This window comes from Lonchura striata, chromosome 2 (assembly GCF_050655825.1).
Source record: "Lonchura striata isolate lonStrDom1 chromosome 2, ASM5065582v1, whole genome shotgun sequence".
NCBI classification, from domain to species: Eukaryota; Metazoa; Chordata; class Aves; order Passeriformes; family Estrildidae; genus Lonchura; species Lonchura striata.
In genome coordinates this window covers 98411035-98438871 of record NC_140704.1, presented here as the reverse complement: position 1 = coordinate 98438871, position 27837 = coordinate 98411035, and the positions used below count along the sequence as shown (strand labels likewise).

The window sequence follows — 27837 nt, the reverse complement described above, 5'->3', positions numbered from 1 at the left end:
TGATTTACACCACTTGCTGTTCCAGAAACAATGATTTCATAATTTATAATAAAAATCTAAAGTGGAAGGTTTTTTATGTATCAACAGACTCCATTTCATTTGCGTTACCCTCTAAACAGTGGGAGGAGACTGGTGTTCCTTACCTGTGAGCTCTCAGTGAATCCACTTGTGCTGTGTCTCTGAACACTGGACTGCCCTGAAGTGTGGGGTTCTCAAACACAGCGAAAGAGAAAGGAGAGAGCTCAAGTGGAGAAGACTCTGCATTTTGGTGCTTTGCAAAGAAGTACTGCCTTAAAAATAGTGGCTTGCACAGAGACTGGGAAATCTGACTTGCCATGAAATGCAACCTTTCCCCCAATAATCCAACATATTTTATGTATTAAGACTCTGATGAAGAAGTTACCTCTTGCTTTGTTCCAGGACTTGTGACAGATCGGTTTTTCAAGGACAAATCTACACCTATGTCAGTGAATTCCAGCACTCCTGGTGGAGCTGCCGAGATACACCTGAGGTAGCCCAGCACAGGAAGGAAGAACAAAACCAAGCACAGGCCTGGTCAGAAACTCTTTAGGCATGAGAAGGAGTAAACAGGAAGGATGCACTCCAACTAGAATAACAGAATTTTGTTGTTTTGTTAGCTCCAAACATCATTCATGCTCTGATGCCTCCAGTAGGACAAACGAAGACACCACAAAGTTTCCCAAAGCACAAGAATGCAGCAATGCAGTTATATAGATTGCCATGAAACCTGCAGAATATCAGTGCCTGGAAATCCCCCTAGTGTGAAATTTATATCCTACAGTCAATAGCAAACCATTTTTTGCACCTACCAGCAGATGCTGTTTTCTAAAGGATAATATTCAGTTGTTTTCACTAAAGCTCATTCTTTGAAAGGACAGAGGCAACAATTTACGCTAAGGTTTATCCCAAAGGACTTTTAAGAGCTTTTAAAATACAAAACTAAAAACTGTCTTGGCTTTCCAACTGGCTTAAGTTTTCGCAGAATGCATCCATTTATACACAGCATTTCTGACAGAAGGAATTTCAAGAATGCAGCATGGTGGCAGTGTAGCTGATTAACCCTGTGGACAAAGTTTCATCAAGCTGGACTACTTTTGGTCAGCGTACAGCATTCAGGATACAAAAATACTCTGCTGGTCTTTCACTTCAGCTATTATAAAAGATATCCCCTACACTTTAGCTAAAATAAACCACACACAAACCAGAGAGAGAGGGAGAGAGAAAGCAAAACAGAGAGAGAGATGGCAGATACACTGAGAACCTGCAGTGTAGATAATCAAACCCTTTATTGTCTAAGTTACATTAGACTTGCAACACCATAAAAACCTGTTAAGAAGAAGAAACAGTAGATTGGTAGAGGTAGTAGAAAGTCCCTGTAACAGTCATAAAAGGGCTTTACAGGAGTGTGTCATGCCAAAAAAACGTATCACGTTGCTTGAAAGAGCTGATCAAAGCCCATTTGACTAAATAAATAAGAACACAACTCATTTTAAATACTATAATCTAACTAAAATAACAAATCAATACAATGATAAAGAAAAAAACCAGAAATTGTGGGATTCACTTTCAAAAACAGATGGTCCTTAAAGTTGGTTTTCCCCCACCCACTCTTATTTCTTGTTTAATTAAGTGAAAATCTCACTTCTGTGCTATAAACAGCATATAATTATTTAAACTGATTTCCCCTACTGTTGTTCTTCATGAAACTAAATTATGATTGTAAACTTTGCTGATTAGTACCCTGGCAATGGCAGTACAGCACTAGCTTCTCTGGCAAGAATTTGAGAAGAAAATTCCAGAAAGAAGATTTTGGCTCTAAATATTAACTCAGATTTTCTAGTTCAGCTTCCCAAAAAAAAAAAAAAAAAAATACAATTAAAAAAAGACAGAATTTACAAATGTACACTACACTTTTGTGCCATTTTGGGTATAGAAGAGTTTTTAATAACTAAACCACAAACAAACAGGTTAAGCAACTAGCTTTTTTGCATTCCTGAACTGTCACCATTACTTTCTCTCATGGAAAATATGACTCAGAAAAGCAACAAAACAAAAGAAAAAAAGAAATTTAAAAAAAATCAAAAACAAAAAAGAAAGCTAGTGCAAACCCAAAATTATAATCATTAAGCAACACAGCAAAATATTCATTATTTCTTTTCTTTTTTTTTTCTTGGTGTACAATGGAATGTGTCTATGCAACCTTCCTCAAAATAACTTCACAGAACAGTTAATTACAATAACTTTTAAGTACTTGCACAGACATTCCTAACTACACCAAGACTTACAGAGAATTCTGGTTTACATCTCGTGTAATAGCATAAGGAAAATTTAGTTAAAAAAAAAATAAGAAAGGAAGTTAATTTGCATTTTTCAAGTGTTGCAATGTAATAAAACCTGTCAAGTAATTTAAAACAAATAACAAGTAGTATCCAGCCCAAATTACTGGCTAGATTTTTTTTTAAAATGCAACCCCCCTGCCCACCTGTTAGAACAGAACTGTTAGAACAGAAAGATCACGTTTTAAGGGTTTTTTTCTGCTTTTTTTTTTTAACAAATCTTTTGTCAGAAGCCCATTTCTAAAAAAACAGCACTATTACATTACTGTATTAAGTAAACTGTGGTCTCACCTGTATTAAAGGTTAGCATCATTTCTGTACATGTAAAATTATTGCTTTTTTTGAAAAATATATTTAGCATGCTAGTTGTTTTTTTAACTCCATTTCCTGCCTTTACAAAATGTTACAATTTAAAAAAACAAACAAACTAGTAAAGCTTTTGCAAAAATTTTCACAGAACATTTTCTTTCAAGGCAGCAGTAACTTTTGATAATGCATAAAATTATATGTGCAAAATCTGAAACTTTCAGAAATATTACCATCACACATAGTGTCACAGCAATAAGAAAAGAAAATATTTATATCTGTGGAATACATTTTTAATTGCTTACACTGCATGGTTTAACAACCTGTTATGTGCCACAACCCCACCTTGAAAACTTGCAGTTAAAGAGTTACTGTAGAAGAGGTATATAAAGCTTTTTTTTTGCCTTTTTTTTTTCTAACACCACCAGTGATCACCAGGTACAAGACATGACACATTTATATGAACATTAACCTGCCACCACAAAAGAAGTTCCTTGTCTTTCCAGAATGCCAGCGTGCCCAAGGCGGAGCAGCAGCTGGTCTGCTGAACCAAACCAGGAGCAGAGAGCACCTTATGGCCCCAGGGCTGCCTGAATCCATTCAGTGACACCTTTTCTCTTCTAAACAGACAGATCAGCGGTGTTAGACAGCTCAATGTTTTGTTTTTTTTCCTTTTTAATTTTCATTAAGTGAAGACTTCCTTTGTGACCAGGTTGAAGAAAGTAGCCCTGTTAAAAAAAAAAGGTCCTGAGAGTGAAACACAGAAGCCTGTTTTTTTTCTTAGTGTTCAACTAGCTTTTCTTTTCCAAAGCAGAATAGAAGCTTTTCTCGGGAAGTGTTTCAATTTCCATATTCACATACTATTAATGGTGTGCAGTCAAGAGCAAGAGCACTAGAAATGCAAGTGGTCCCCAAACTGCAATGAAACAAACCATTGCAGAATGACGGTCTTTCTCTTTAGTCCCTTTAATCCTTCATCAAGCATTGCTTTCTCAGCACCGAATGCCACCTTTTCCCTGCACCCCCCATTCTTCCTCTCTCTGTTGTTGTTTTGTTTTTTTGTTTTTTTTTTTTTCATTTGCTTTTCAGCATGACAGGCAGTGGCAGTTTCATTAATTAATACTTCTCCAGCCCTCGAATCCACTGCTGTTTTTCAAATGTATCAAATAGTCATTGTGAGCATCAGGGAGGTTTTTGTTACAGTGCTTAACTTCTTCATGCTGTCCAAATCACATAAAGTTTAATTTTTCCAGTGTCTCAAACTTCTCTTGATTAATATAGATGCCTTGTGCCGCCACAGTGCTTGCCAACTCCACTGTTTATTATAAAGGAAATAAGGAACCATGGGACTGATTAGTACATCAATTTATATATATCTTGTGTAGCATCTTCATTTATTTTAAGATGATTAACAGCGCGGAGGCACCCCCCTCCTGGCAGAGCGCTGCTCCCAGCCTCGCGCAGCAGCTCCGGGTGCGGCCGTGGCTGGCAGGGGGATGCTCTGGAGCGCAGGGGGCTGCCGGGGCTCCTCCACCCGGGATCTAGGTTCCCTTCCGGAGATGCAGCATGTGGGTGACCTCTGCGCTGCCGTGGTCCCTCCCCTGCAAGAAGGACAACACAGGGAAAAGCTCATTCTCACCCCTGCTCCCAGGCATGACCCTCCAGCAAGTTCTGCCGGCATTCGTTACCCTTTATTAGCATCATGCACATTCATCTTGACCCACCACGTGAGAACATTTTGGGTTTGTTTTTTTTTTAAGCGTCTCCACCAAGACCAAAGCATGTCAGGCCCATAGAAAGTCTGGGATGGACCAGAACTATAATAACAGGATCTGGTGGAGCAGCTCAGAGAAGGCTGAGAACATGAAGAGAAAGCAGAGACCTCCAAAAAGTGGAAAGTATGTGCTAGCCAAAAGGGATTCACAACTAGATCAGTGTTTTAAAAAGGCTGAAGTTTGAGGTCACAGAGGCAGCTTAATGAAGAAAAACTGAATTCTTGTGCAGGTCTGTCAAATGCTAAGGCGGCTTTTTTTCCCCACTTGTCATCTTCCTTTTATTTTCTTAGACAATTTTCATGAATAATTACCACATTGAAAAAAAATAGCAAGGATATTCTAAAATCAAGTGAAATTAAAGATAACATCATGAATAAGCGGGAGCCTGCAGCTCTCAAGAAAAGCTTTAAAATGACATTTAGAACATCACTGTCGGAACAATGCAGTTTACAATCCTGATCCTAAAACAACATGGCAAGATTAATCTTACATAAATGCATTATCCTTAAGCTAAAGTCTTGATGAAGTGAAACAGACCATTTTAAATTAATGCAACATAAAATACAGCACCCATGTAAAATCCAAGCAAGATTCAAGCTGTGCCTATGGCAGCCCTCGAAATAGCTAAAGAAAGCCCAGCTCTGGTTGACATAATGTATTAAGTGCATCTCTTTTGTTAATAGATTTAGAAAATTCCTAATTAAACCTGGCCCGAGATTCATGACATTTACCAGTCAAAGTTTCATTTTAAGTCGGAAAGATTTGCAACAAAATTAAAGAAAAAAAAAGCTGCTGTACAGACTGCAGTATATTTGAAATGTAGGAAACAGTAACTGAATGAGAGATGTGATAAAACTTCCTTAGTTGGATGCTGAATTTCCCGCAGTAAACTAAGAAAGATGCTTTACATTTTTGCGCGGCTGCATCATGCCTGAGAGACACAGCCACAATTCCAGGAGGAGGCATTCATCACTGGAACGCCTCATATCGACCCGGCTCCACGTACACAGGGGAGCACGGCAGAGCTCCATGGGGCTGGGAAGGAAGGAGGGAAGGGGATGGGAGGGGATGGCAGGCACCTTGCCCCACTTTCCCTGGGAAGAAACTGAAAAAAGGGGTGTAATTAGGAGCGTTCTTTTGGGATGGATGGTCTGCAATGTGGTGAAGGCATGCCCGGCACATCATGGACCACACAGAACAAGGGATCCAGGAAAAGAACAATCCATCCTCCCCACGGCTTCAAGGATGGTGCAGGGGGGTGGAGGTGCTGGGTCGCTGAGCCCCTCTCAGGCACAGCTGTGCTCCCAGTTTCACTGGAGAACAGGACCTGAGCTTCACGTGTGCCAAAACCCACCCAAGGGGCTCACCCCCCTGTACTCACACCATCCCATGGTATGGTCACATTTTGAACCAGCTGATTGAATTCTTCCAGAAATAAAAATGTTTTCCCTTTCAAAAAGTAAGCTTTACTTACTTTCAGTGAAAAACAGCAGATTTTTACGTGAAACCTACAGCTTCCATGCCTAAAGCTGCTCTCATAGCAACTTCCAGGGCTTTTCCCCAGTTAACAGGAAAAACCCAGTTTGTCTGCATGTTAATAAGATGGACACAGGTCATTGCATGACATTGAAATAAACTGCAAGGAGCACAGATACCACTGCAGTTTGGTAGCAAGGGACAAGTGTTGGGACAAGAACCACAGCTCCTAATCCTGTCTCTAATGCTCATAAAGTAACAGACGTACAGAACATGCATATTACTCAGATGCCAGTACAGCAGCCTCCATGGTTCCTTGATTGTTTGCATTATAATCTCCATATGTATGAACGAGACAAATTAGGTTGCCACTTATTTGTTCATTATCTATTATTTTGATTAATGGAATTCTTGTTCTCAGAATAACTATTTAAAAATAACATTTGCAATAATGAGGACTGAACTATTAATCATGATCTTTGGAACAAACTCTGCAAGGAACTGGGGCAAGACGTTTCATATGAGCAAATGTCATAAATAGGACTTCCAACAGACAGTACTAGAATTCTGAGTGCAAGAAAACCCAAACCAGCCAAACTCAGAAACCAACAGTTTAAATAACTTTTTAATCTGCGTTATGTTTCTTTGTCTCCTCCCCTTCTCTGTAAAGTTGCTTTAGGACAAGCAGAGCCATAGTGTTGCTGGACTATAAAAACATTACAGGTAACAGATGTCCCCAGCTTTCCCCCCAAGCTCCTTTACAACACATATATAGACATGTATATAGTGTTTTCTTGATGGCTCTTTACAATATTTCTATCCTCCAAGTTTAGGCTATTCACATTTATGTGATTTCAAGTATTCAATGCTGCAAGAAATATTTTAAAATATTTATAGTGGAGAAAATAAATGTTTATGGACCACTCAATGAAGGGTCACACAGTACCCTCGTCACACAGTAGGCACAGGACCTACTGCACACCTGTCGTTTCAGTGAATGAGGCCCAAGAGCTTTTTCACAAAACAGGCCAATATTACTGCCTTCTGGCATGGGGAAAGCTTCAGTCAGAGAATTCAGCATACCAACAGTTTGGGTTTTTCCATGGGCTGCAGCTTCTAATTGATTTTCTGTAAATAAAAGATTGGTTTTTTAGAGAGAACAAAGGTTGGAGTTTTGGAGACTTAATTTGTTTCAGTCACACAGAAGATGGAGAACTTGGTGTCTCTGGCTCCAGTGCTGCAAATATGGTTCATATACATATACACTCTATTAGAGAGAGCTCTCCCTCGTTGCTAACCAGGAAACCATGCCTTTTGAAAACCCAATTTCTTGTCCCTTAAAATTTTTAGAGTGTATTGATTGACACTATTGATAGAGCATAAACTACATTCCTAAAGCGGGCCAGGTTTTTATACGGCTTTAAAAACACAGAAGGAGTCAAAACGCACGGCGTACGCGTTAGAAGCTGCCACCACTGCTGTCACACGGTGAAAAAGCAGGCTCCAGACTGACTCCTGTACCTCTGGGAATTGGGCTTCTGGCTGCAGCATCAGGCAGTGCCTCTGAAATGACCCCACGCTTTAGGAGAGCCTTGCTTTGAGAGCCACACACGTGGTTGCAGGGCCCCTTCTGAAGGGGAGCCAGCTTTTGTCTTGCCATGTATGTGCAATTGGAGTGTACTCCTCGAATTCGTGCCTGCTGAATCGTGTCTCTGGATGTTGCTTAAGAGTATTCCAAATTAAGATACATATTCATTGTAGATAAGCAAGTTTCATTATGTATATACTGGGATATTTAGCATTTATAAAAATATTCAGAATATTCAATATGTTTAATATGGCAGCTTTTCAAGAGAATCTACATGACTTAGCACAGATTGTATTGACTTGGGGTATGTAATGAGAATTTTTTGTCCTTTACATAAAGAAGAGTAGGAAATATTCCAAAGTTCATGGGAAATTAATTTTAAGCAAAAATGTCATTCTGTTGTTTTTTTAAAGCATTCAGGTAGAAATAAGAAACCACAATAAATAAGGTTATGAATGAACATCTTATTTCCTACATTTTATTTATATTTCACTGGTGCTGATAACAAAGCATGAAACACAGCCCAGTGCTAATAATAACAAAACTGTGTGTCTGATCTTTTTTACACACTCCTATAGGTAACCTCCTTTTCACAGATGCTGAACACCTGCACCTCCTATTGGTGGTTCACTACCCTAAAATAGGGTTCTTATTTAGACACCTAAATATAGGTTTAGCTAGCTCATTTTTGAAAATGCCTGGCTGTAGACTCTATTTTTAACACGCAGAATTAGAATTATTCTGTGATAAAACTGCTATTCAATGTAGCACTACTGTAAGCTACCATGCTGGGGGATTTTAAAAGCCCTACCTAACATTGTTTCCTAAACCTTTAGAGATGATCTAGCTGACTAGAGAAGGGAATGGCGGAACCGTGAAATACTAATGCTAATATTTTTACTCTTTAGCAGACTACTCAGGGGAAGCTATTTTACGTGTGAGGTGAAAACATTATGTAAAGTGAATCATTTCCACTTGACATAAAAAAAAAAAAAAAAAACCTCTTCCCTTCTCAAATCACTGTATAGGTAACTATTGTTTCTTGCTCGGAGCATATGCACAGCACTTCTGTAACTTGAACTGACTTTACACCCTAAACTCTCATGAATAGATCTGTTCCCAATTAAGAAATGAAATGAAGACATGGAGTGACAATGTCTAAAGTGGGAAATGGTAATGTTAACAGAATGCTGCAGGCACCGTTCTCACTGAGAGCTCATTTCTGTGTTTCTAAAGGCCCCTACAGCTGTGGAAATGAGAGTATTCCCTCCGTAACGCCCAGGGACTGTGCAGGTGGAGTCTTCTGAGGCGGCACAATGCCTGCCTGCAACGAGAGCCAGCGAAACAGCAGACAACTGAATAATCCCCCCGACACAGACGCTGACAAATTGAGACAAAGGTTGGTACTGAGGAGCAAACAAGACAAAAGAAAGGGAACGATCTCCTGCAGGAGTGATCACACCACATCTTCTGTGGCAGAAATACTGACTGTGGCACGAGATGAAGCCATTCAAGAAGCTAACCCTTATTCAAGTGCTCTGCTGTACTGAGAGATGCTGTAATTTAATCAAATGCTTCGAAAGCAGACTGGCAGATAGACAGAGCAAACTACCTTTGCTATGGAAGAAGCTAGTCAGTAAATTCTGGCATGACAATAGTTTACAAAGATGAGATTATGAGTCAACTTATTGTGCAGTAGTAAAACCCATATTACAAAAGGAGTCCAGATCTGGTCTGAGCTGCCATATTTCTTTTTGGATATATACAGTCATTCCAGAATTTTTTGGATATATATTTCCAACTTTGACCTCATATTGTCCTCTAGAAGCCCAGATGCCTTCAGAATGTGATCTCAACTACACATGAGAGAAAACATGAGCATGAAAAAATGAAAGAGCGTTTTAAAAGATGCTTAGGTTTATTAATCTAATTTCTAAACTGATGAGAATCGAAGAGTAGCTGAGCACTTGTGTCCTTGCACAATTTTATCAGATAAGCAGTGTAAGGGGGACACTGCAACATAACTTTGCAGCTACTGTCCCACAAAAGTACAGCAAACATTGCTCACAACATTGCTCACAACAACAACCGATGTGCTTTGCCATCTAGGAAACTTTATGAGAATTGTTGGACCCTCTTACAGGTTGGTGTCAATTCAGACACTCCTGTGACAGAGGCTGGGCTCTTCATGCAGCCTTCGGGCAAGAAAGATGCAAGGGCACAAGAGAAGGTGCCAAGAGTCTTCATGAAGGGTGCAGCATATGAACTAGGCAGCATAGTGGTGCCTAGTAAGAATGTTTACTGAGCAAGTAGAAACCATGTCATCATGTTGGGAGTAGCATGAAGATGCAATCTCTAAGCATGGTTAAAAACATCTGCAACAGTTTATTTAGTAAGAGACAGGAGAACAGGGGCTGCTATAGTGAAAATTAAACTAAGAATGAGGATGAAAGGAAAAGTAAGTGATGCTAGAGGCAGTTTCACAATGGAAGAGAAGTACCCATGAGAGGGTGTGCTTGCTCTGAAACAAACCTGTCAAGCTGCAAATGGAATGGGAAGGTCCAGGCTGTGACACTATTCTCCAATGATGTAAGATACACGAAACAAATTCAGTTTAATGATTTTCTATGTAACAGCTTTGTCATGTATAATTCAAAGCTTTGAAAAGTGTTTATTAAGACAGGAAACTGTATACAAGAAACAGGAAAGCACACTAACAGAGTCCATGGAAACTGGTGGATGAGAACTTTTCTAAGTCAGATATTGGGTATCAGGGTGCAAATACTCCTCAGAAAAACACAGACTAAACGTTAGTTGTCTTGTTGCAGCAGAAAATGTGTTAATTGTAAAAGCAAATTTCCAGGAGTTCTTTATGTACTATCTCTCTATTACACGTCAGAGCACATTACAGAGTTACTCATCCCACCTAGTCCCCAGTAAGCCAGTATCATGTTTATTTAAACACTAACTACCTGCCTTACAATTAACTGACTCTCTATATATCAGATTCTGATAAAATGCTTTAAAAATTTAAGAGCAAAAAATTAAGCAATACCATTATTATTTATATACCTTATAGAACCGTCAGTGCTTTAGTGATGAGTATCACTGTGCAATTTTTTCCCAGCTACCACATTAAAAACCAAACACCCAATTAATTGTAAAACATACTTGTTTTGGGGCATCTGCGGAGGTGGTGTGAACTTCAGTACCTCGGAGTCCATTAGACTCAAATACCACTGTGGGAACAAGGGGGCTTGTTAACAGATGAACATTCAAGCTTCGTTAGTGTGTGTACATTATTTGAGACCATTACAGATTAACCACGTTCAAAAAAAGACACCAGCTACTAGCCTGTGGCCGGAAAATACCAATTTACCGTAACACTTACTGTAAGAGAGTGTGCTAATGGCAGCCTAGGGCCACTGCCCTTTTTAATTCAGACTTCAGCACTGAAGAAAGCAATCACTGACAACATTAATTATCAGTGTATGTGTAAAGGGACCCTCTTCTTGCATTACTTACCATTTGGCTTCTGTCATTTTGCATCAGACTGGCTTATGTATGCATCATTCACACTTTTGAGGAGGAACCTGCTACTCTCCCTGTCTCATGCAATGCTCAAGAGGGCTCACTACACTGGTGGCTTCAGCGTCCTCCTGCTTCACCCATAGACTGTGTCAGGTTAAAAAAGGCTGGTAGGGATTTCCCATTTTAGGGCTGACCAGTCTGAGGGAAAATCTCGTTTCCCACAAAAATGTTCCTGTCAACAGCAACGATGAGGCAAAACAAAGCCTTATGTTGTGCTGAAAGGGGTACTTTGATTTCAATTTGTGCTGGTGGCAACAGAATTCATTAGCATATTCATTTCTGAATACTCTACTCTCTAATTAAAATAAAACATTTGCAAACAGACTTATCTTAAATGCATTGCAATTTTATGGAGTTTGGGCAGGGATCAGGTAAGCAATATTTGGAGAACAAGAGCAATAGTCATAAAAATAAAAAACCTGTCTGTTAGATTTAGGTTCTCTAATTACTTAGGTTAACACAGTACGTGAAATGTAATTCTTGGCATTTTGTTAGCTGAATCTGAAACAGGCAAGTGGGAAAGGGAGAAAGTAAGAGTGAGTGTGAAAAGATACCTGCATGGGACCTCTGATGCGTCCTGAGGTGGCTGGGTTGGGTAAAGCATTTTCCACATTCTCTGCAGACACAGTCTCCTTGGCGTGTTTGTGTCCTGAGCATCCCTGTAGTCAGGAGAGAAGGGGGGGAGGTGCGTGGTGGGGGAGAGGAGAGAGGAAAGTTGAGAAGAAAACATTATGCCAGAAGAAAACATCATTAGTATGTCTAATGTGTCATTATGTGAGGCTACCTTCAGGCCCTGGATGACAACTGTCAGCCTTCATCTAGGCACTGGCTGACAGGCCAGGCACACACAGGACTGCAAGAATGCATAAATTACATTGAATTAAAAAATGCTCCCCATGATGTGCCCGCACCAGGACTGGCATGTCAGGTGTGCGCTTTTCAGAGCAGCTGGATCCACTTCTCAGCCATCACCCAGCTTTGTCAAGCAGTACATCAGGCAAATCAAAGTGACTCCAGCGTGGCGGAGACAAGTCACATGGATAATAGGAAGTGAGTAGGACCAGAGCCCGACTGTCCCCCCCAGGCTGCAATACCTCAGAGACAAATGCAGAGCGAGCGGAGCCATCGCGGACTGATCAAACCTTTCGCCCCTGCCTACCTGCCTGCCGGTGCTGCTCTGACCCCGGACCTCTGAGGCACAGACGAAAGACATCTGTGAATGAAAGTGTCATTCCGGACATTTTGAGCTGGTAGCAGCACAGCAGCCTTCCCCCAGCCCTGGGTAAACATGTTTTCTAGGCCATTAGCATTTGTGGAAAACCGCTCAAACCTCTCCTTTTTCTCCAAAGGTCAGTTTACAGCATCTGACTTAAAGGGCTGGTCTTTGTCTTTTTGCTGCTGATCAAAAAAGACACATTTGACTTTTATTGGGCTTTTTTATTATTTAAAAAAAATGTTTGAACATCATCTTTTCTATTTTGGTAAAACACCCTCTTTGGAAGAAAGGAGTTGATGTTTCCATTTGCCACTGGAATACTTTGGCTTTTAAAGAAATCCTGAGAGGGATGTCAACAGAAGTGAAGTTTCAGCTTTTCTTTCATATTCCCCCCTCTCCCCAGTTACAACATTTAAAAAGAATAAAATTGTGACCAAAAAAAGTGGCAACAAAAAACCTCCACACAAGTGAAAAATCAACTACAGGATGCCACAAAATTCATCCAAAATACGGATGCTGCATCTGAAAATGAATGGAGAAGAAGACAGCTGCCATTTACTCTGCTGGTATGATGCCAAGCATCCTGAGATGGTTTTCACCACACCGTATACTACAAAGAAATGTCTTGCTGCAAAAAAAATTCCAAACAAATACCCCACTCACAGATGGCTTTCTTCCTTTATAATAGCACCTCCTGCAGATGGCAGCACTGTCTGCATAATGCACCTGAATATTCACAAAATTAAGTTTCTGACCATCAAATACAAGAATATGATCTGGGGAAATATTCAGAGCAGGTGCACACACAAAAAACCCAAACAAATAAACAAACAAACAAAACCTAGGGAAAAAAACAAACCCTAACAAAATAAATTTTTAAATATCACATAAGTGTTCTAAATACCAATGAGAACTTTACTGAACTCTAACAGGATGGCTTGCCTTGTAAGCAGTCAAGATTAAAGCAGGATTTCTGAGCTGTTGTGAGCATTTGTCCCCTCACTGCCCAGAACTGTAGCAGCAAGCTGGAAAGCAAAGCTGAGGGAAGTGTGTGGAGGAACCAGCTGTGGCCTTTGCAGGAGTGCCACGCTGACTGCTGGACAGGCAGGGACTGGCAGAGTAGCTTTGTGAGGCCCAGGAGAGCTGGGTTCCTCAGGTCACAGCTCTGACACCTCTGGAAAGACATTTAATCCCTCTGTAACCCATGTTTCCTTCTGTTGAAGGGGAATACAATTATCTCCGCAGCCATCACCAACCCGATCCACCAGCCTTCATGGAAGCACCTCTCCCACCCATGAGGGAAGGCTGAAGATGCTGTTTGTAAACTCATGTATAAACACCAAGGATGAGTGGGTTAAGACTTCCACCTACCCCTCCCTAGCACTCACTTTAAGAAAGTTACTCAAAAAGCAGGTGGAAAAAATTGATTGCTTCCAGGTGTATTTGCCATTGTTGGATTTCCCAGGTAGCACCAGAAGGCTTTTGATAGTCCAGAGCTTTGAGCCATGGGCATACTGCACAAGGCAATACCCCCGTGAGTCATCACTCAGGTTATCCTTTAGGTGAACAAAAGGGGGTGGATGACCACAGGTGTTCCAAAATTCAGGTACAGGAACACCACTGTGTGAATGGGAATTCCTGTGAAATCCATGCTCAAATCTGGTCTCAAAGGAGCCCTGAAGTAAGAGTGCATCTGCTGCCATAACCCACCCTTTCCCAATATATAAATGGCATGAATAAAATAAATAACCTCTATTAAATATAACAGTAAGACTCTCTCTACAGGCATTTTGGAAGACTGGGAAGTGTGAAACAAAAACTAGCCTAGCACAGCAAGCTTCATGTTTTCAGCTGCATCACAATGGTACCAAAAACAACTCTCTTCCAAGGACACACTAGAACAAACACAAACATCAAAGAAAGGATCCCAAAAACAAATGCAGCCACTCAAAAGGAAGTTGAACACTGTACTACCACACACTAAAATACTCTAGTGTGATCCAAGATGACATCATATACCAAAAAACCCCAAGGAAAGTCTATTGGGAATATTCAACTGAGGGGAAAAAACATGACAAACAGTATACATAATCCAGATTTTTGGATGTCCTTTATGTCATAATTGCCATATTCACATTACAGTATTAAAGCTAAATGGGATGATGCATACTGACTCAGAGGACTCAGCCTATCTAGAGCCATATGTTATTTCAGATGAAGTTCAATTACCCTCCTCTGTTTGCAGTTGGTAGGATCTCATTTCTTTTGCCTGAAGCAGCTTTTTATTTGAGTGCTATGAAAAACAGCCGTCATGCCAATTGGTTTGGAGAAACATCAGCAACCTGGAAGTTGTATATAAAACAAAGACAAGCTACATATAAAAAAAATGAGGTTTCAAATTCTGAAAACTTGATTGCTGTAAAACACTTGGAATGAAAGAAGAGGTTTCAAAGCAGAGATGGGCACTAAATAACTTCCAGTTAAAGTGTCTCTAGAAATCACTGCCCAGCAAAAACATTTTGGCAATAAAATACCTCTTTTAAAAAGCAGGTAAATAGAGACCTCTTTAGAAACCCTGCCCCTATTTTACTTTGTTCCAAAAGTCATCATGAATTAATTTTATGGTCCTTGCCTTCACTTAGTCATCTTCTATTCCTAGCTTTTACTGTTTTTCTCTTATCCCTCCTAACATGGCTGGGAGCTCACTGGATCAGTAAGATTTCTCTGAGCAGACTGACACAATGTACTATTAAATTACATCAATGAGGGCACCCAGGTGAAGGTACCCCAAGTTGGGGGTGGAACAATTAACTGGTACTTAGAGCAGGAAGTGGGCAGGGAGAAACTTTAAACAACAATCCACTGGGATGGCGAAAGCAAAGCCGACTGGACAAAAAAAACGTAAGGAACACTGAAACTGTAGTTTCAGAAACTAAGCATGTCTTCCTCTGCTTCCTTAACAAAACCCAGGAGCCTGATGTTGGTTGCAATCACCCAGCAGGCCCTAAGCTCCTGAGAAATTATTTCTCAATAAATAACAAGCCCCTACGCAGCACCATCTTTGAAGTGACTAAGCAGAACTGACAATGGAGGTGGCTGAAAGGTACAACTCACTCATGGACTATGTCAGACAGATTCTGCCTTCCTGTCTCCTCCAAAAGGCTCTTCCACCAAGACCTGACTCAACACTCTTGGCTCCTTCCTTGCCTCAACTTGCACACGCCTTCTGGGCACTACACCACAGCTGTCCTTAACACTACCAGCTTCCAAGTGTCCTGGATTTTGTCCCACTTGAAAAAGCTCCATTTCACACATGCCTTTGACAAAACAGAGCGTGTTATGTCAAGCAAGGACACCGGAACACCGGCCCAGAATGTGTGCTCTTTTCATGAGGAGCTGATTTGCACAACTTCTACAACGAGAGGAAGGGTATAAAAAACAGCACAGTTTATAAGTGGTAAAGGTGAGACTATGGCTCCAATTCTTCCCCCCTACAGACACACACACATCTCGTGTATAAACAATCAGTGTGATTTTCAGTTTCCAAGAGACAAACTAATTCTGGCAGATCATCAGAAGTATAGTTCCAAATGCAAATATGTGGGTGTATTTTTATTTATACGGCTGTTGAACTTTTAAACTGGCTACTTTCTACTTACGTGAATTAGCAGGCACATGTTCAGCTCTGCCTCTTTTTAATGATAAGCATACAAAAAGATCAAAAGAGTCATTTGAAAAGTACCTAGTAGCCTTTGATATGGACAAGGAAGATCTTAAGACTTTCGTCAAGAAAGAAAAGGGACACTGACAAGCGATTATCCCTCTGTGTTGTTGGAAGACTTGTTTGCAGACAAAAATTGAACAAAACCTCCAAAGTAACATCACAGATAAGCCCCAGAGGATGTTTATTTTGCCTGAAGCAAAAAGATGATGATGTGTGCCAGAACCAGCATATCAGGGGGATCTTCCTGTGACAGCACATCTGTGTAACTCTAGCCTGCTTGAAGCAAGAGGACAAAGGAACAGCAGTACTCCAGGTGGAACCAGATACATTTAACCTGCGACAGAAATGTCACACAGTGCACAAGGGGGGATGCTGCAATGTTAAGAGAGCAGTAAACAAACCTATTCAAGCCTATCCAGCAATGATAAAAACAGTGAACTTGTAATCCTAACTGTTAAAGGCAGAGAATAAAAAAACTGGGAAATAGCATGTCATGGTTCTGAACAAAAAAGGAACAAACAAGCTACATCCTCAGCAATAGAAGGACTTGTTAAAATCATACCTGTGTGATCTAGGACAGGGCTGTTGGCACCACAGGTTTGGTACAGTGAAGCAAGGTCCTTTGGAATGTATGTTTTAAAGATATTTAAAATGTCCAAATGTTTCTCATGCCCATCTGATCCCAGATCCTGTTTGCTGGAATGTAAAGCCGGAGGAACTCCCACGGCACCAGGCTGAGGCTGCAGCACTGGACTGGCTCGTGCTACTGCTGTGCAGTTTGCCAATGTCCTCATCTCATTTGCAGCCTTGACATGAGGCTCCCTCTGAGGCACCGACGGCTCTTCATGTTTAGGGTACTGCTCACTCTTACACAGAGGATGGTACTGCAGCGGGGCGTTGCATTTGGCCTTCATGGAGTCGGATGCACAGTGCTTACCTGGAGAGGCAAAACCAGTACTTCCCTGGGGAACCACGTACTTTTCCACTTGCTTACTGTTGGTGGGCTGCGTGCCAGGCCTGGATATCACTGTTTGAGTAGGTGTGACGCTTCTGCCGTAGCTTCCCATTTGTGGAAGTTTGGAATTTGCTTCGTATTTGCTTTTTTGTTGTGCTGCTATGCTGTATTGCTCCTGGGAGTGGTTTAACTTGGGCTGTCTGCACCCATCCAGACCTGACACGCGTGAACCACAGTGGCCAAGCGCGTGACTGTCCTTTGATGGATGCGTACTCCCGGACTTTGCAGCCATCCCGACGGAAAGGGAGCTCGGTTTGGAACCTGGCAACGCACTTGGCACTTGAGTACGTGTAAATCTGGCAATGGGCAAAGGCTGGCATTCCTTACCACCGAGAACAGGAGGAGGGCCAGTGCGCCCACTCCTCGCCAGAAAAACCAGGTTCGTTTTAATACTCTTGAATCCGTTTTGTTGAACCCATGGGGGTACCATCGAGTTACAGCTGATTTTGTGCAAAATTCTTTTGTGCATCCATAGGACTTCAGGGTAGTAGGTTTTGTGACTGCAGAAAGGACACGGGTAGACAATTAAAGCAGCCTGCAAGGATGTATTCAGATATTTATTGCATGAATTATCCCTTGTTGATTTTTCACTCAAATCGAGTGGAGCTACCTCTAGAACTTCAGCACCTTTTTCTATCAGAGGATGCTCCCTGTGCAAGTCTAGCAAATTTTCTCTAGCACGACTGGCCTGCACTTCAAGTGACGTTTTCAAGTCCATGACCATGTCTGAAGATGTCTGGCCCATACCTGAAGCAAAGCTAGCAATGTGACCGGAGTAAGGAAGCCCTTGGCTGTGATGGAATACTGGCATCTTTATGTCCACAGAACCTTGGTATTTTGAAAAGGGTTCCTTGATGACACTCTCCAGTGCTGACACCAGAGCAGGAGTCTCTGGTTTAGATTCCCTGGCCTCATTTTCTCTGTTGTTGCAGCCTCCCAGCTTTGAGAGTTCATCCAACTGAGATGTTATCATTGGGGTTTCCTCTTCGGGGAAGTTGCAGTGGTATGGCTTTCCATCTGAATGGGAAAAACAAAAAAACATCGTTGTCATTTTACACAGAAGGAAGCCCAAAAGACAAGGAAGAATTCAAGATTAGAAGAGGACAGCAGGAGAAAAAGGAAACTTTGGTATTACTATGGTAATGATGTCCTACAGACCAAATGTACTGCGTGAGCAAGAAAATCTTGAAATAAGACACAACAGTTCAATTTACTTTTAAAGATGACTGCGTAGTCTGGATAAACTCTCCAGTACTGTGTGTTCATGACATTTTGAAGAAAAAACAATTCAATAACATACCCATGCTAAAATTCTGGGACTGCGACAAAAATAAACAAATCTGCAACCATTTAATGCTTTTACAAAAGCAAAGATAATGGAGCTAGATAAAACTGACCTAGTTAAAGGTCTGTCAGCATTTCCATTACAAGCCCCTATTTTCAAAGGGTTTATAACTCAGCAGTAAAAATTGGCCTCGCAAGGAAACCAACCATATAAGCAGGTATAGCATACAGAATAAATTGCCCACTTAAGGGAGACATTTGCAGTGGCCAAGTATAAAAGATGAGTTATAGAGGATGTAAATTTTGAATTTTCTGTCCTTTAGTTTAAAGCAGATATTTTTCTTCTGGTTTCTTTAATTTTTTTTTCTTTATAACATGTTTATGTTTGAGTCAAACTTCAGGAAAACTTTGTGACTGCTCAATCCATAGGAAGATAAGAATCCAACATTTCAGACATTTAGATTACAGAATTCAAAACACACTTTTAATTTTCCTCATTTCCTTTTTCACTTCTCAGCTCTCCAGAGTAAATTTATCCACCTAACATATGTCCTGGAAAGGGAGCATACTGGTCAGTAATTAAAACTGTTTAGGATGAAAGAGAAGAGTAGGAATTGTTTTGCTGGGAGTGTGGCTACATCTGCCTGCTCTCCTGATGCTGACCTCTGAGAGCCACTGATGAAGCCAATGAATCCCTTTAAATCAGTTCACAGATCAATTCCACAGAGATTTTCATCACAGCAGTAATGCTTACTGCACTGAATTCATTTAGCATGTAACTGAATTGAATCATCTGACAAACTTTCAGTTTCAATTAACACGCAGTTAATGAGCCACTGCCAGGCAAGTGTAAGGAAACCGTGCTCCATCTAAAACGTCACCAAGGCTGAAGGGATCACCGCATCCATAGGAGGGGTGAGAAGGGGAAAGGAGTGAACTGCTCTAGAGCTGCATATCCTCTCACATCAGCTCAGAGAAGCCAGCCCTTCAGAAAAGCGAGTGCCTTTCGTTAGCGCAGGGCACTGCCACGGGCATGATTCTGCAATGGAAGAGCCACGCTGTTGGCTGGAGCTGCTCTGCACATGAAGTCTTCTTAGCCTCACCTTCAATTCAAGCAAAAAACATTCTTAAGCTTTTGCTCAATTCGAGGTAATTAGGTTAAAAATAACCCATAGGCTTGCAGCCTTGCAGGGCTGAATGCTCACTCTGCTGAGATTATTTTCCTTTCAGACCCTCCAAGGGGGTATATATTCAGGGGGAAGAAAATCCCCCCAACCCAGGAACTTGTTTTTCCTGTGTTGCAGGCAACAAGGTTTTGGGAAAGCACATGCCCAGCATTATTAGCCAAATTTACAGTTTGAAACAAAGACACTGCATGCAGCAGTGAAATCTGACACTGCACATCTGTGTTGTTTTCAAAGCATATCTGTCAAAGCCCAAAATACTTGTGCTCTTAAATAAGATTTTAAGGCTTCTCTTTATGATCACAAGGAGTGGCTGCTTTGATCATTGTAGTAAATAATAAAGCAAAGCAAAAACAAACCCTTTGGTTGCAGCAGTACTCAGTGGAGAGAGAACCGACCTGCTGGCTGTACTGGGCAGAGGAGGGAGGTGGGAGACCACTGCCAGCCCCATTCCAGCTGGGACTACACAGCTGGAATGCTCTTGGTCCACCAATGCAGCTGTGGTGAAGAGGGGCATCAGCAGTATGGTATCTGCAACTCCCAGATTGCTCCAAGTACCACAGACATTCCTGCATACTTTCTTGGTCAAAATCTATCTACCAAGCTGCTTCAGCAAGGAGGACAAGGTCAGACTGAGAGGTGGCACATCTCAGATCTGGGCTTGGTCTTTAGGTCTGGACTGTTTAGTTTAGGTCTGTATGTGGGGAGGGGAGGAGGAAGAGGAGAAAGCAGAGAGATAGCCCACAGTCCCATGTGCCCCCTATAAAGCCTGGGACTGCAAATTTTGAGGTGGATCCAGACCTTTTTACCCTATTTCCTAGTGCATTCATCTATGAAAAAGGGATTTTTTTCAGGTGGAAAATTTAACACAGCAGGAAAATGATGAAGACATTTCTGAGGACTATAGGCCTGCAGTTGCCCCAATGCTGTCAGTGCATTAGATGAAAATTTGTAAGGCTATTACGAAACACAACCATAAGCTTCTAACACCTCTTCATAGTGTCTTGCTAGATTCAATTCCTCTGATGCCTCACAAGAACAGTAATGAACATACTAGGAATAATTTTAAGGCTTAGATCAGGAAGCTCAATAGCAGTATTTGTGCTGGGTTTTTTTAAGCTGTACTTAAAAGAGAGAGAAAAAAACAACAACAACAAATGAACAAACAAACAAAAACCCAACCAACCAAAAAAAACCCACATCCATACCCTACTTTCCAAGATTTGGACAGAAAAAAATTCCACCTGCAGGCCAACTCAGACTTCCTTCTCAGTACAAAGCACAGTCAATGCTCTTCCCTAGTCCCACCCTGCCTACAGATCTCAACACCCAGACTGACTCGTGCCATCCTTCCCATCATGGCAGGTGGTCCAGGCTGGGCAGTGAGCAGGTAACAAAATCCAGGTGGAAAACGGGATGCAGGCAAGAGCAGGAGAAGATGGTAAGTGCACTCAAAAATATAGGAAAAGTCTTTTTAGAAAAATAGATTAAATTTATTTCTGCCTGCTCCCAGCTACTTGCCCCAGCTGAAAAGGGGTACTAATAATCCTTTTAAATCACTGGTATAATATATTGCTCTAACCAGTCCAGTGCAGGCATTACTGTCACTAGAAACTTTTGAAATTTTATTATGGCCAGGTCAAAGCAAAAAGCCATGAATGAGATGCCTTCTGCTTGATCTCCAGGGACTATAACTCATACTCCTCATTGGAAGAGTTCCTGGCTAAACATGCTCTCCCTTTTATCCTACAGTCTTCATCATCTCCTTATATTTTGTCTCAACTCCTTTGTTTTTTACCTCAAACAGCTGTTTTTATCTGTTGCATTTCAGAGTGAGAAAGGTCCTTTTACTACAGGAGAAGTGTTACAGTTTTTCTGTATCACAGATACCTGGGCAACAGCTAAAACAGGAGTTTTCCAAGGCGCCTGGCTAAGAGGTGGCCACTGATGCCACCACCAGCTTCACTGCAGCTTCAAGTATCAACAGCATCACAGGACACAGGGAAAGCAAAGCAGGAGAGTGCAAAACACTTAACTATATGAAAACCATGGTCTAGAAACACAAGAATATTCAGGGATTTGTGCACTTCCTCAGAAATACGCCTAATGCCACTACCCAGTTACTCACACACACAGATAAAAGCAACTCCCCTTCTCCCCCACATGCATACATCTCTCTTCTCTCTTTCTCCCCCTCACATGCCTGAACTCCACTTGTTTTCTTCCTAGCACTGTTTCTCCACAAAACAGAATTTCAGAATGGGCTGCACAGCTGTTTTAATTCATGAGGCTTCCTATAAAGTAAACCAGGCTACAAGGCTGAGGACAATGAAATCGTGATTTCTATTCAGAAGAGCAGAACTGGCTAGAAATTGGCCCCTTTTCTGGCTAGTGTTACAGCACTAGGAGTCTAAGGAAAAGGACCAGATGTGGTCTGTTTGATTTTCAGTAAACATTTGATAGTGATTTGCACTTTGAGATGAATACTGTGGCTTGATTTGAAAACTGACTGCAAATAAATCATGATAAAAGCAAAGGATAACAAGGGAAGAAGGTGCAATATTGCAAAGACCTGTATTAGGTCCTATTTCACTTAGTATTTTCTTTAATGTTCCAGAAGAGATTCTAGACAGCATGCTAAAGTTAAATCTCCAGGAAATATCACATTTGGAGGAGCTGCAAAAATAATGGGGACAAGGAAATAATGCACAGGGACTCAGTGCGAATAGAAATGCAGTCTGAAAATAATCAAATGAGATTCACTCTGGGGAAGAAAAGCAGGCTAAGACAAGTGAAGGGAAATGATCCAAAAAAAATCCATGCAGTAGGAAGGCAAAATCTGGGAAGAAGCAATGTTGAAAATAACTGATGTTACAATGATCAGCAAGTTTAATATGAGTGTACTAGATGAAGTTCTTCAGCTTAGCTTTTAGAGATAAAAACACACATTATAAAAACAAAAATAAAACTATCCCTCTGAAGAAGACACAATGGCCACGCTGGTCACACTGGGTTTTGAATACAGAAAATATATGAAAAACAAACATTTTAAAAAATCTATATAAATATATACACACCATAATAATGGAACTATGCAGAAGCCCACTGTAAGCATAATATAATGGGACCCAGCAGGGGAAAAAAGGCAAAAAGCAGTTTTGCCACAGAAAATTCAGATCTTTTATTCTGTGAAAGAAAGGTTCAACAAAAACAGTCAGTGCCCCTAGAATATCTGTGCAGATCTGCTAATACAGTTAAGTCAGAAGGAGTTCAGAGAACTGCTACAGAAAAATAACCCCCCGCCCCAAGAAAATAAAGACCAAGTGCTTCCTCACATGGCTGAGGGAAGACAGAAGGGTGACAGGCCAACATCTGAAGCCTCCCCAGGAGGTCCAGCTCCAGAAGAATTATGTCATCCTCAGCACTGGAGTCTCTCAACAACAATCAGATACACTTGCATGCAGAAAAACTCATGATTAACAGAAATAGTAATAATAATAAAAAAATAATACGTATTTGCAGCTTGAGGAATAAATGTCAAGGGAAGAGGTGAGACACCACTTGGACTGTAAAACCTGCATGGACAAAAACATGGACTATCAACACATATCTCTTTCACGGGGAGACAGAAATGCATGAGTTACTCCTCTCCTTTGCTCTATCAGCACAGCAAAGCAAAACCCCACATTAGCCAGTATCCACACACTGTAACTGCTTCACAAACATATGCCAAAAAATTAGCTTTCCTTTCATATTAATTCCAGACACAGCTTAAGAAAGAACTCTTGGAGCATTCAGCAGTGAGCCCATGACACTCCTTAGCAGCAGGTTTATCCTCTGAGCCTAACTCAGCTGTTCAGAGACCCAGTATCTGTTTTCCAGAGAAGGTTTTGTCTTAGCAGAGCCATGTCTCCTGTTCTAGCAGCCTGTGGGTCAAGTTTTTATACTCCACATGCTGCCCACCTCTTTCCCTGCTTTCTGATCCAGTTTTGCCACTCAGAGGATCCCATATGGTGGCAATGTGGGCATGAGATGAGAGACAAACTCCTACAAACCCTCTTAGAGATTCTTACAGCACAAGGCCACGTGGCACAGTGAGATAATGGGAAGATAAAATTATGCTGTTTTGACTGGGGATACAGCTTCTCATCTGTAAATATAAAGTAAGAGGAGCTTTGCACGTTGTTAGATGTTTTGAGGGGCTCCTACACAAGCTCCCCAATCTTTCAGAGAAAGATCAAAGACTGGACTGGAGCACTCAGCACCACAGGATGTAGGTTAGCAGCTAAGATGATACAGAGGGTAGAAAGCACACAATCAACTAATATCCCTGCTTTCTCTCCAACAAATTTTAAATTGACGGTGAGTGGTTTTGGCTGAGGTTTGAGGTTTTTAACAGGGCAGAAACCCAGCATAGCTCTTGATGCTGGCTGACACAGATGGTTTGTCAGACAGCACACCCTGTCCTACAGAGGTTGCCCTTCAGCTACACAAGGGGGGAAAGATTAATGCTGTCCCACACCACAGCCCAGGAGCACATGGAAAGCAAGTCCCAGGTGCCTCGAGAAGTCCTGCCTTCATCTGGTCATGAGCAAGACGCTTCTGGTTTATACTGCACTGTTTTTTTTTCTTATTAGAGTATTTTGTAATCTTGTTTTTTTGGTGACTAGTTGTTGGGGAGTTAGTTTTACAGTTCCACAAAATCAGCTATACATTTCTAGCAACCCTGTACATCCTTAGCAAATAAGGTAAGCCCAGGCCAAGAGCTTACCAACCAGAAGCAGCAGCCCTTTGGTACAGTTTGCACTGTCTCCCCATTCTCCTTTTCTACATCTAAATTTTAATAGTTCATAAAATGATTTCTCACCAACTTTTTAAACTCAAAGCCAATAATTTCAAGCAAAGCATCCTGATGGGAACTCTTTACTTTTTATCAAGTACTTATTGGGGAAGGATGATGACTATGAAAACCCATGATCTTACAAGCAGATTAGGTGTGGAAAAATAATTATCTGATGTAAAGATTTTAACAATTTTTAGGCAGTGTCCTGGTTTTGGCCAGGACAGAGTTAATTTTTTGCAAAAACTGGGAGGGGGCATGGCCAGGACCCCAGTGTTATTCATTATTCAGTACCACTTCAGGTCATTGCTGGGTGGAGAGGAAAGGGACACTCTCAATACTTAGGACAAGGGAGAAACCTGGAGACCAGACAAGTGCTGTATTTGTTTGCTACTGGTTTCTGGTTTGGGTTGGTTTTTTTTTGGTTTTTTGTTTGTTTGGATTTTTTTTTGTTTGTTTGTTTGTTTTTTCCAGTGTAAATAATTTCTTTGTCTTATATCTCTTATTATTAATATTGTTTCTGTTTGTTATTTTATCTCATTTCTGTTTCCAGTAAATTGCTCACCTTAATCTGTGATATTTGCTTTTTGTGCTTCCAATAAGAGGGAGAGGAAGAAGTGATCATCAGCAGCATGATGTTAGTGGGAGTTCCAAATTGAAGAGTAATATTCCTAAAGCACAACAGGCATCCTAGAGTAACAAAATTTAACATTTTTATACCATTTATTTCCCAAATAGTACTACTACTGTTGCCACAATGATTATATGACTAATGGTTGGTGCCTTTAATTAATTTTTTTTATGATCACGCTGTTTTCAGCTAATTTTCCTTTTTTTTAAGGCTTCCCTGTATTCCTGCAATAACAATGTACTGATTTATTTCAAAGTCCCTTTTCCTTCATTTCACTAACTCTGCAATTTCTAACTTTAGCTGCAAGTTACTTTTTACCCTCGCTGTCAGATGCATCGTCCTTCCAAACTCGGAGAGTGCAATCAGCTGAAGAGCCCCGTTGAATTGTTCATCTCCTTTCCTCTGCAGAGCTGGGGGACACTGCAGAGGACAAAAGCAGGACAGGCCAGCCGAGCTCACCACTTCCAATGCTTCCTGGTCTCCATTTGACTAATCTCTCCAGCATTGTCCAGCAGGACACCTGCTGCTTATGAACAAAAATCCATAGAGCTCTTACAATCCAGACAGCAAAAAACATGAATACTTGACCATCAGACTTAATAAAGTTTGTTCAGTTCTGGACTGCACATGTTGAGATTTCAGAATTATTTTAGATTATTAAGTGTTATTAACATCAGAGATACTGCACTGGTTTTGCATTTCAGAAAGAATCTGAAATGTCACCAAAATAAGTGGAAAAAAGCACAAAAGTTTTAGCTGATTACATCTGAAACTTAACCTTTTAAGATGAGTGAAATCCGAGTCTGAGAACAGTAACAGCACAGCACACAAAAGACCCCTCTCTACAAGGTATTCCCTAGTTCAGTAAAATTACAAATTCCTCCACATAGCAGAAATGCTTTAGAGTTATGTCACACTTCAAGATCACCTTTTTTTTTTCTCCAAAATAAAAGGGAGGTCTGAAAACATCCACATAGCTACAGATGCAAATGCCAGCAAGGTTATTGGAATTTCAAGCATAATCAAGAGAATAGGCATCAAGAAAGTAACTAAGAACTAGGCTGTAAAGGGTATCAGGTCCAAAATCTCTCAGACTGAAGTGCACATTGTTAGGTACTGGAAAAACAAGCCTGAAAGTTCACAGTGAACTTTTTCTCTCCAACTACAATGTTTTCTTTAAGACTATTTGGCTTTGTTGTTATCTACAGTACTGATGCTACACGGCTCCTGAGCATCAACTGGTTGAACCAGCAGCTCTGTGTGCAAATTATTCCAATATCCTCTTGCACAGTACCTTTTCATCACCCTCAGCTTCACACCAGTGCCCATCAGGTGCAAAAAGCTTTGTAGTGAACCCCAAACACAAACTGTCTCCTAGGGCAGATGCTTTGGGATCTGTCTCCCAGGTATCAGCCCTTCCAGTACAACACAGGCATGGAGCTTATGGAAGGAAACCCACAGCAGGACACTTAATGAAGTGCCAATGTGGGTAAAATGGCTGCTGCTGGCAGTGCGCCACAGACATGACATTTTCACTGTTCATCACATTTCTCTGTACCTCCTCAGTGACATTTTTTTGGTAAGTCATTCTATACATGATACACAGGAATTCTGTGCAGTGGCAGAGCTAGTCGTGACTTACAAGTGCTCTCACCCGTGTATTTCTCACAAAGGTCTGTGTGCATATTCTCTGCTCAGCAGCAGGCAAAAAGCCCCACAAAACAACACGTACTTACCTGCAGGTGAAGCTGTAGCTCCTGTTATCACAGCTTTTTTAAGTGCCTTTTTCGCCCTCCGCCCTCCAACCCAAGGAAGAGTAGTGAAGACTTCACTGGGGCTTTCACTTATATTTAAGAATGATGTTTGTCTGTTATGTAGAACTGAGGGCAGGTGACACTGGCCTGACCAGCTCTAAAAGGCAAGGCTGGAGCTAATGCATGTGACCCCCATCCTGATGCCACATCCTGCTCTCATCCCCAGCACAGCCCCTTCTGGGACTTGGGAACAGACTTCCCGCTCACGGCCCCTCTTTGCCCTCTGAGCTTCAAGAATATCCTGATGTCTTCCTATCTCACAGAGAGCTGTTTTAGCTACAGTCTGGATTCTGGTAAAAGGTGAAGGAATGGCAAGGACTTACCTAAAAAATTGTGGGTAAATAAAGGGCTAGAGGAATACATACACAAAACCAATACAAACACATTTGAAGGGACTGCTTGCCAAAATGAAACTGTACAATTTGGCATTGCCCTATATGTTGCTGCTCGTAATATACTTAAAGAAAATTATGGGATATAAAACCCCTGGAATGCTCTGCAAAATTAGGAAGTGATTAGGCCAGATGATACCAATTTGACTCTTAACACAGCTCTCTTGTAATTTCAGAATTAACAGCAATACAGTAGAACTGGTCCAAAACCTAGGCAGAATATCTCTGTACGCTCTGTAGCTGCTGCACATTTCTCTGTGTGTGGCCCTACCTGTGAAGTTTGGTTCAGGTAGATGAGGATAAAATAAAGGGTCTAAGACCATTAACACAGCACGATACATAATTAAATTTGAGAGTTGGATTTGGGCAAGGGCTGTTGTGGGTTTTGTGGGTAGTGGTTCTTTTCTTTTAGTTTAAGGCATAAGAAGAGAAGCGCAATTGGCTTTTATGCATCAAAAATACTTGCAGAGGAGATGGAAAATCATGACTCAGATTTTTTTAAGCAAGTGGCAGCTTGCCTGTACAATCCCTCCAAACACAGAACCAAACAGTTGTAAATCTTCCTGGGTATTTTCCCTTTCATTCCAACAGCCAGATATGCCACAATGTCTGCTCCACAGCATCTTCTTGACCACCACCTGTTC

At 41.2% G+C, this 27837-nt stretch overlaps 1 protein-coding gene across 6 annotated transcripts in view; it reads right to left on the bottom strand.

The window, feature by feature from the left end:
• Positions 1-1283: 1283 nt before the first annotated feature.
• Positions 1284-27837, bottom strand: part of ZNF516 (zinc finger protein 516) — a 101221-nt gene continuing 74667 nt past the window's right edge. For 4 of the 6 annotated variants that reach the window (XM_085571850.1, XM_085571851.1, XM_085571853.1 and 1 more), the window contains exons 3-5: positions 16596-18065; positions 11648-11752; positions 1284-4264 (exon numbers count right to left, since the gene is read on the bottom strand). In XM_085571850.1, coding sequence (XP_085427976.1) covers positions 4017-4264; positions 11648-11752; positions 16596-18065 — 1823 coding nt within the window. In that variant the 3' untranslated portion in view covers positions 1284-4016. Of the gene's footprint in view, positions 4265-10673; positions 10742-11647; positions 11753-16595; positions 18066-27837 lie in introns of all 6 variants that reach the window. The other 2 variants (XM_021530855.4, XM_021530856.4) reach the window with 1 other exon arrangement.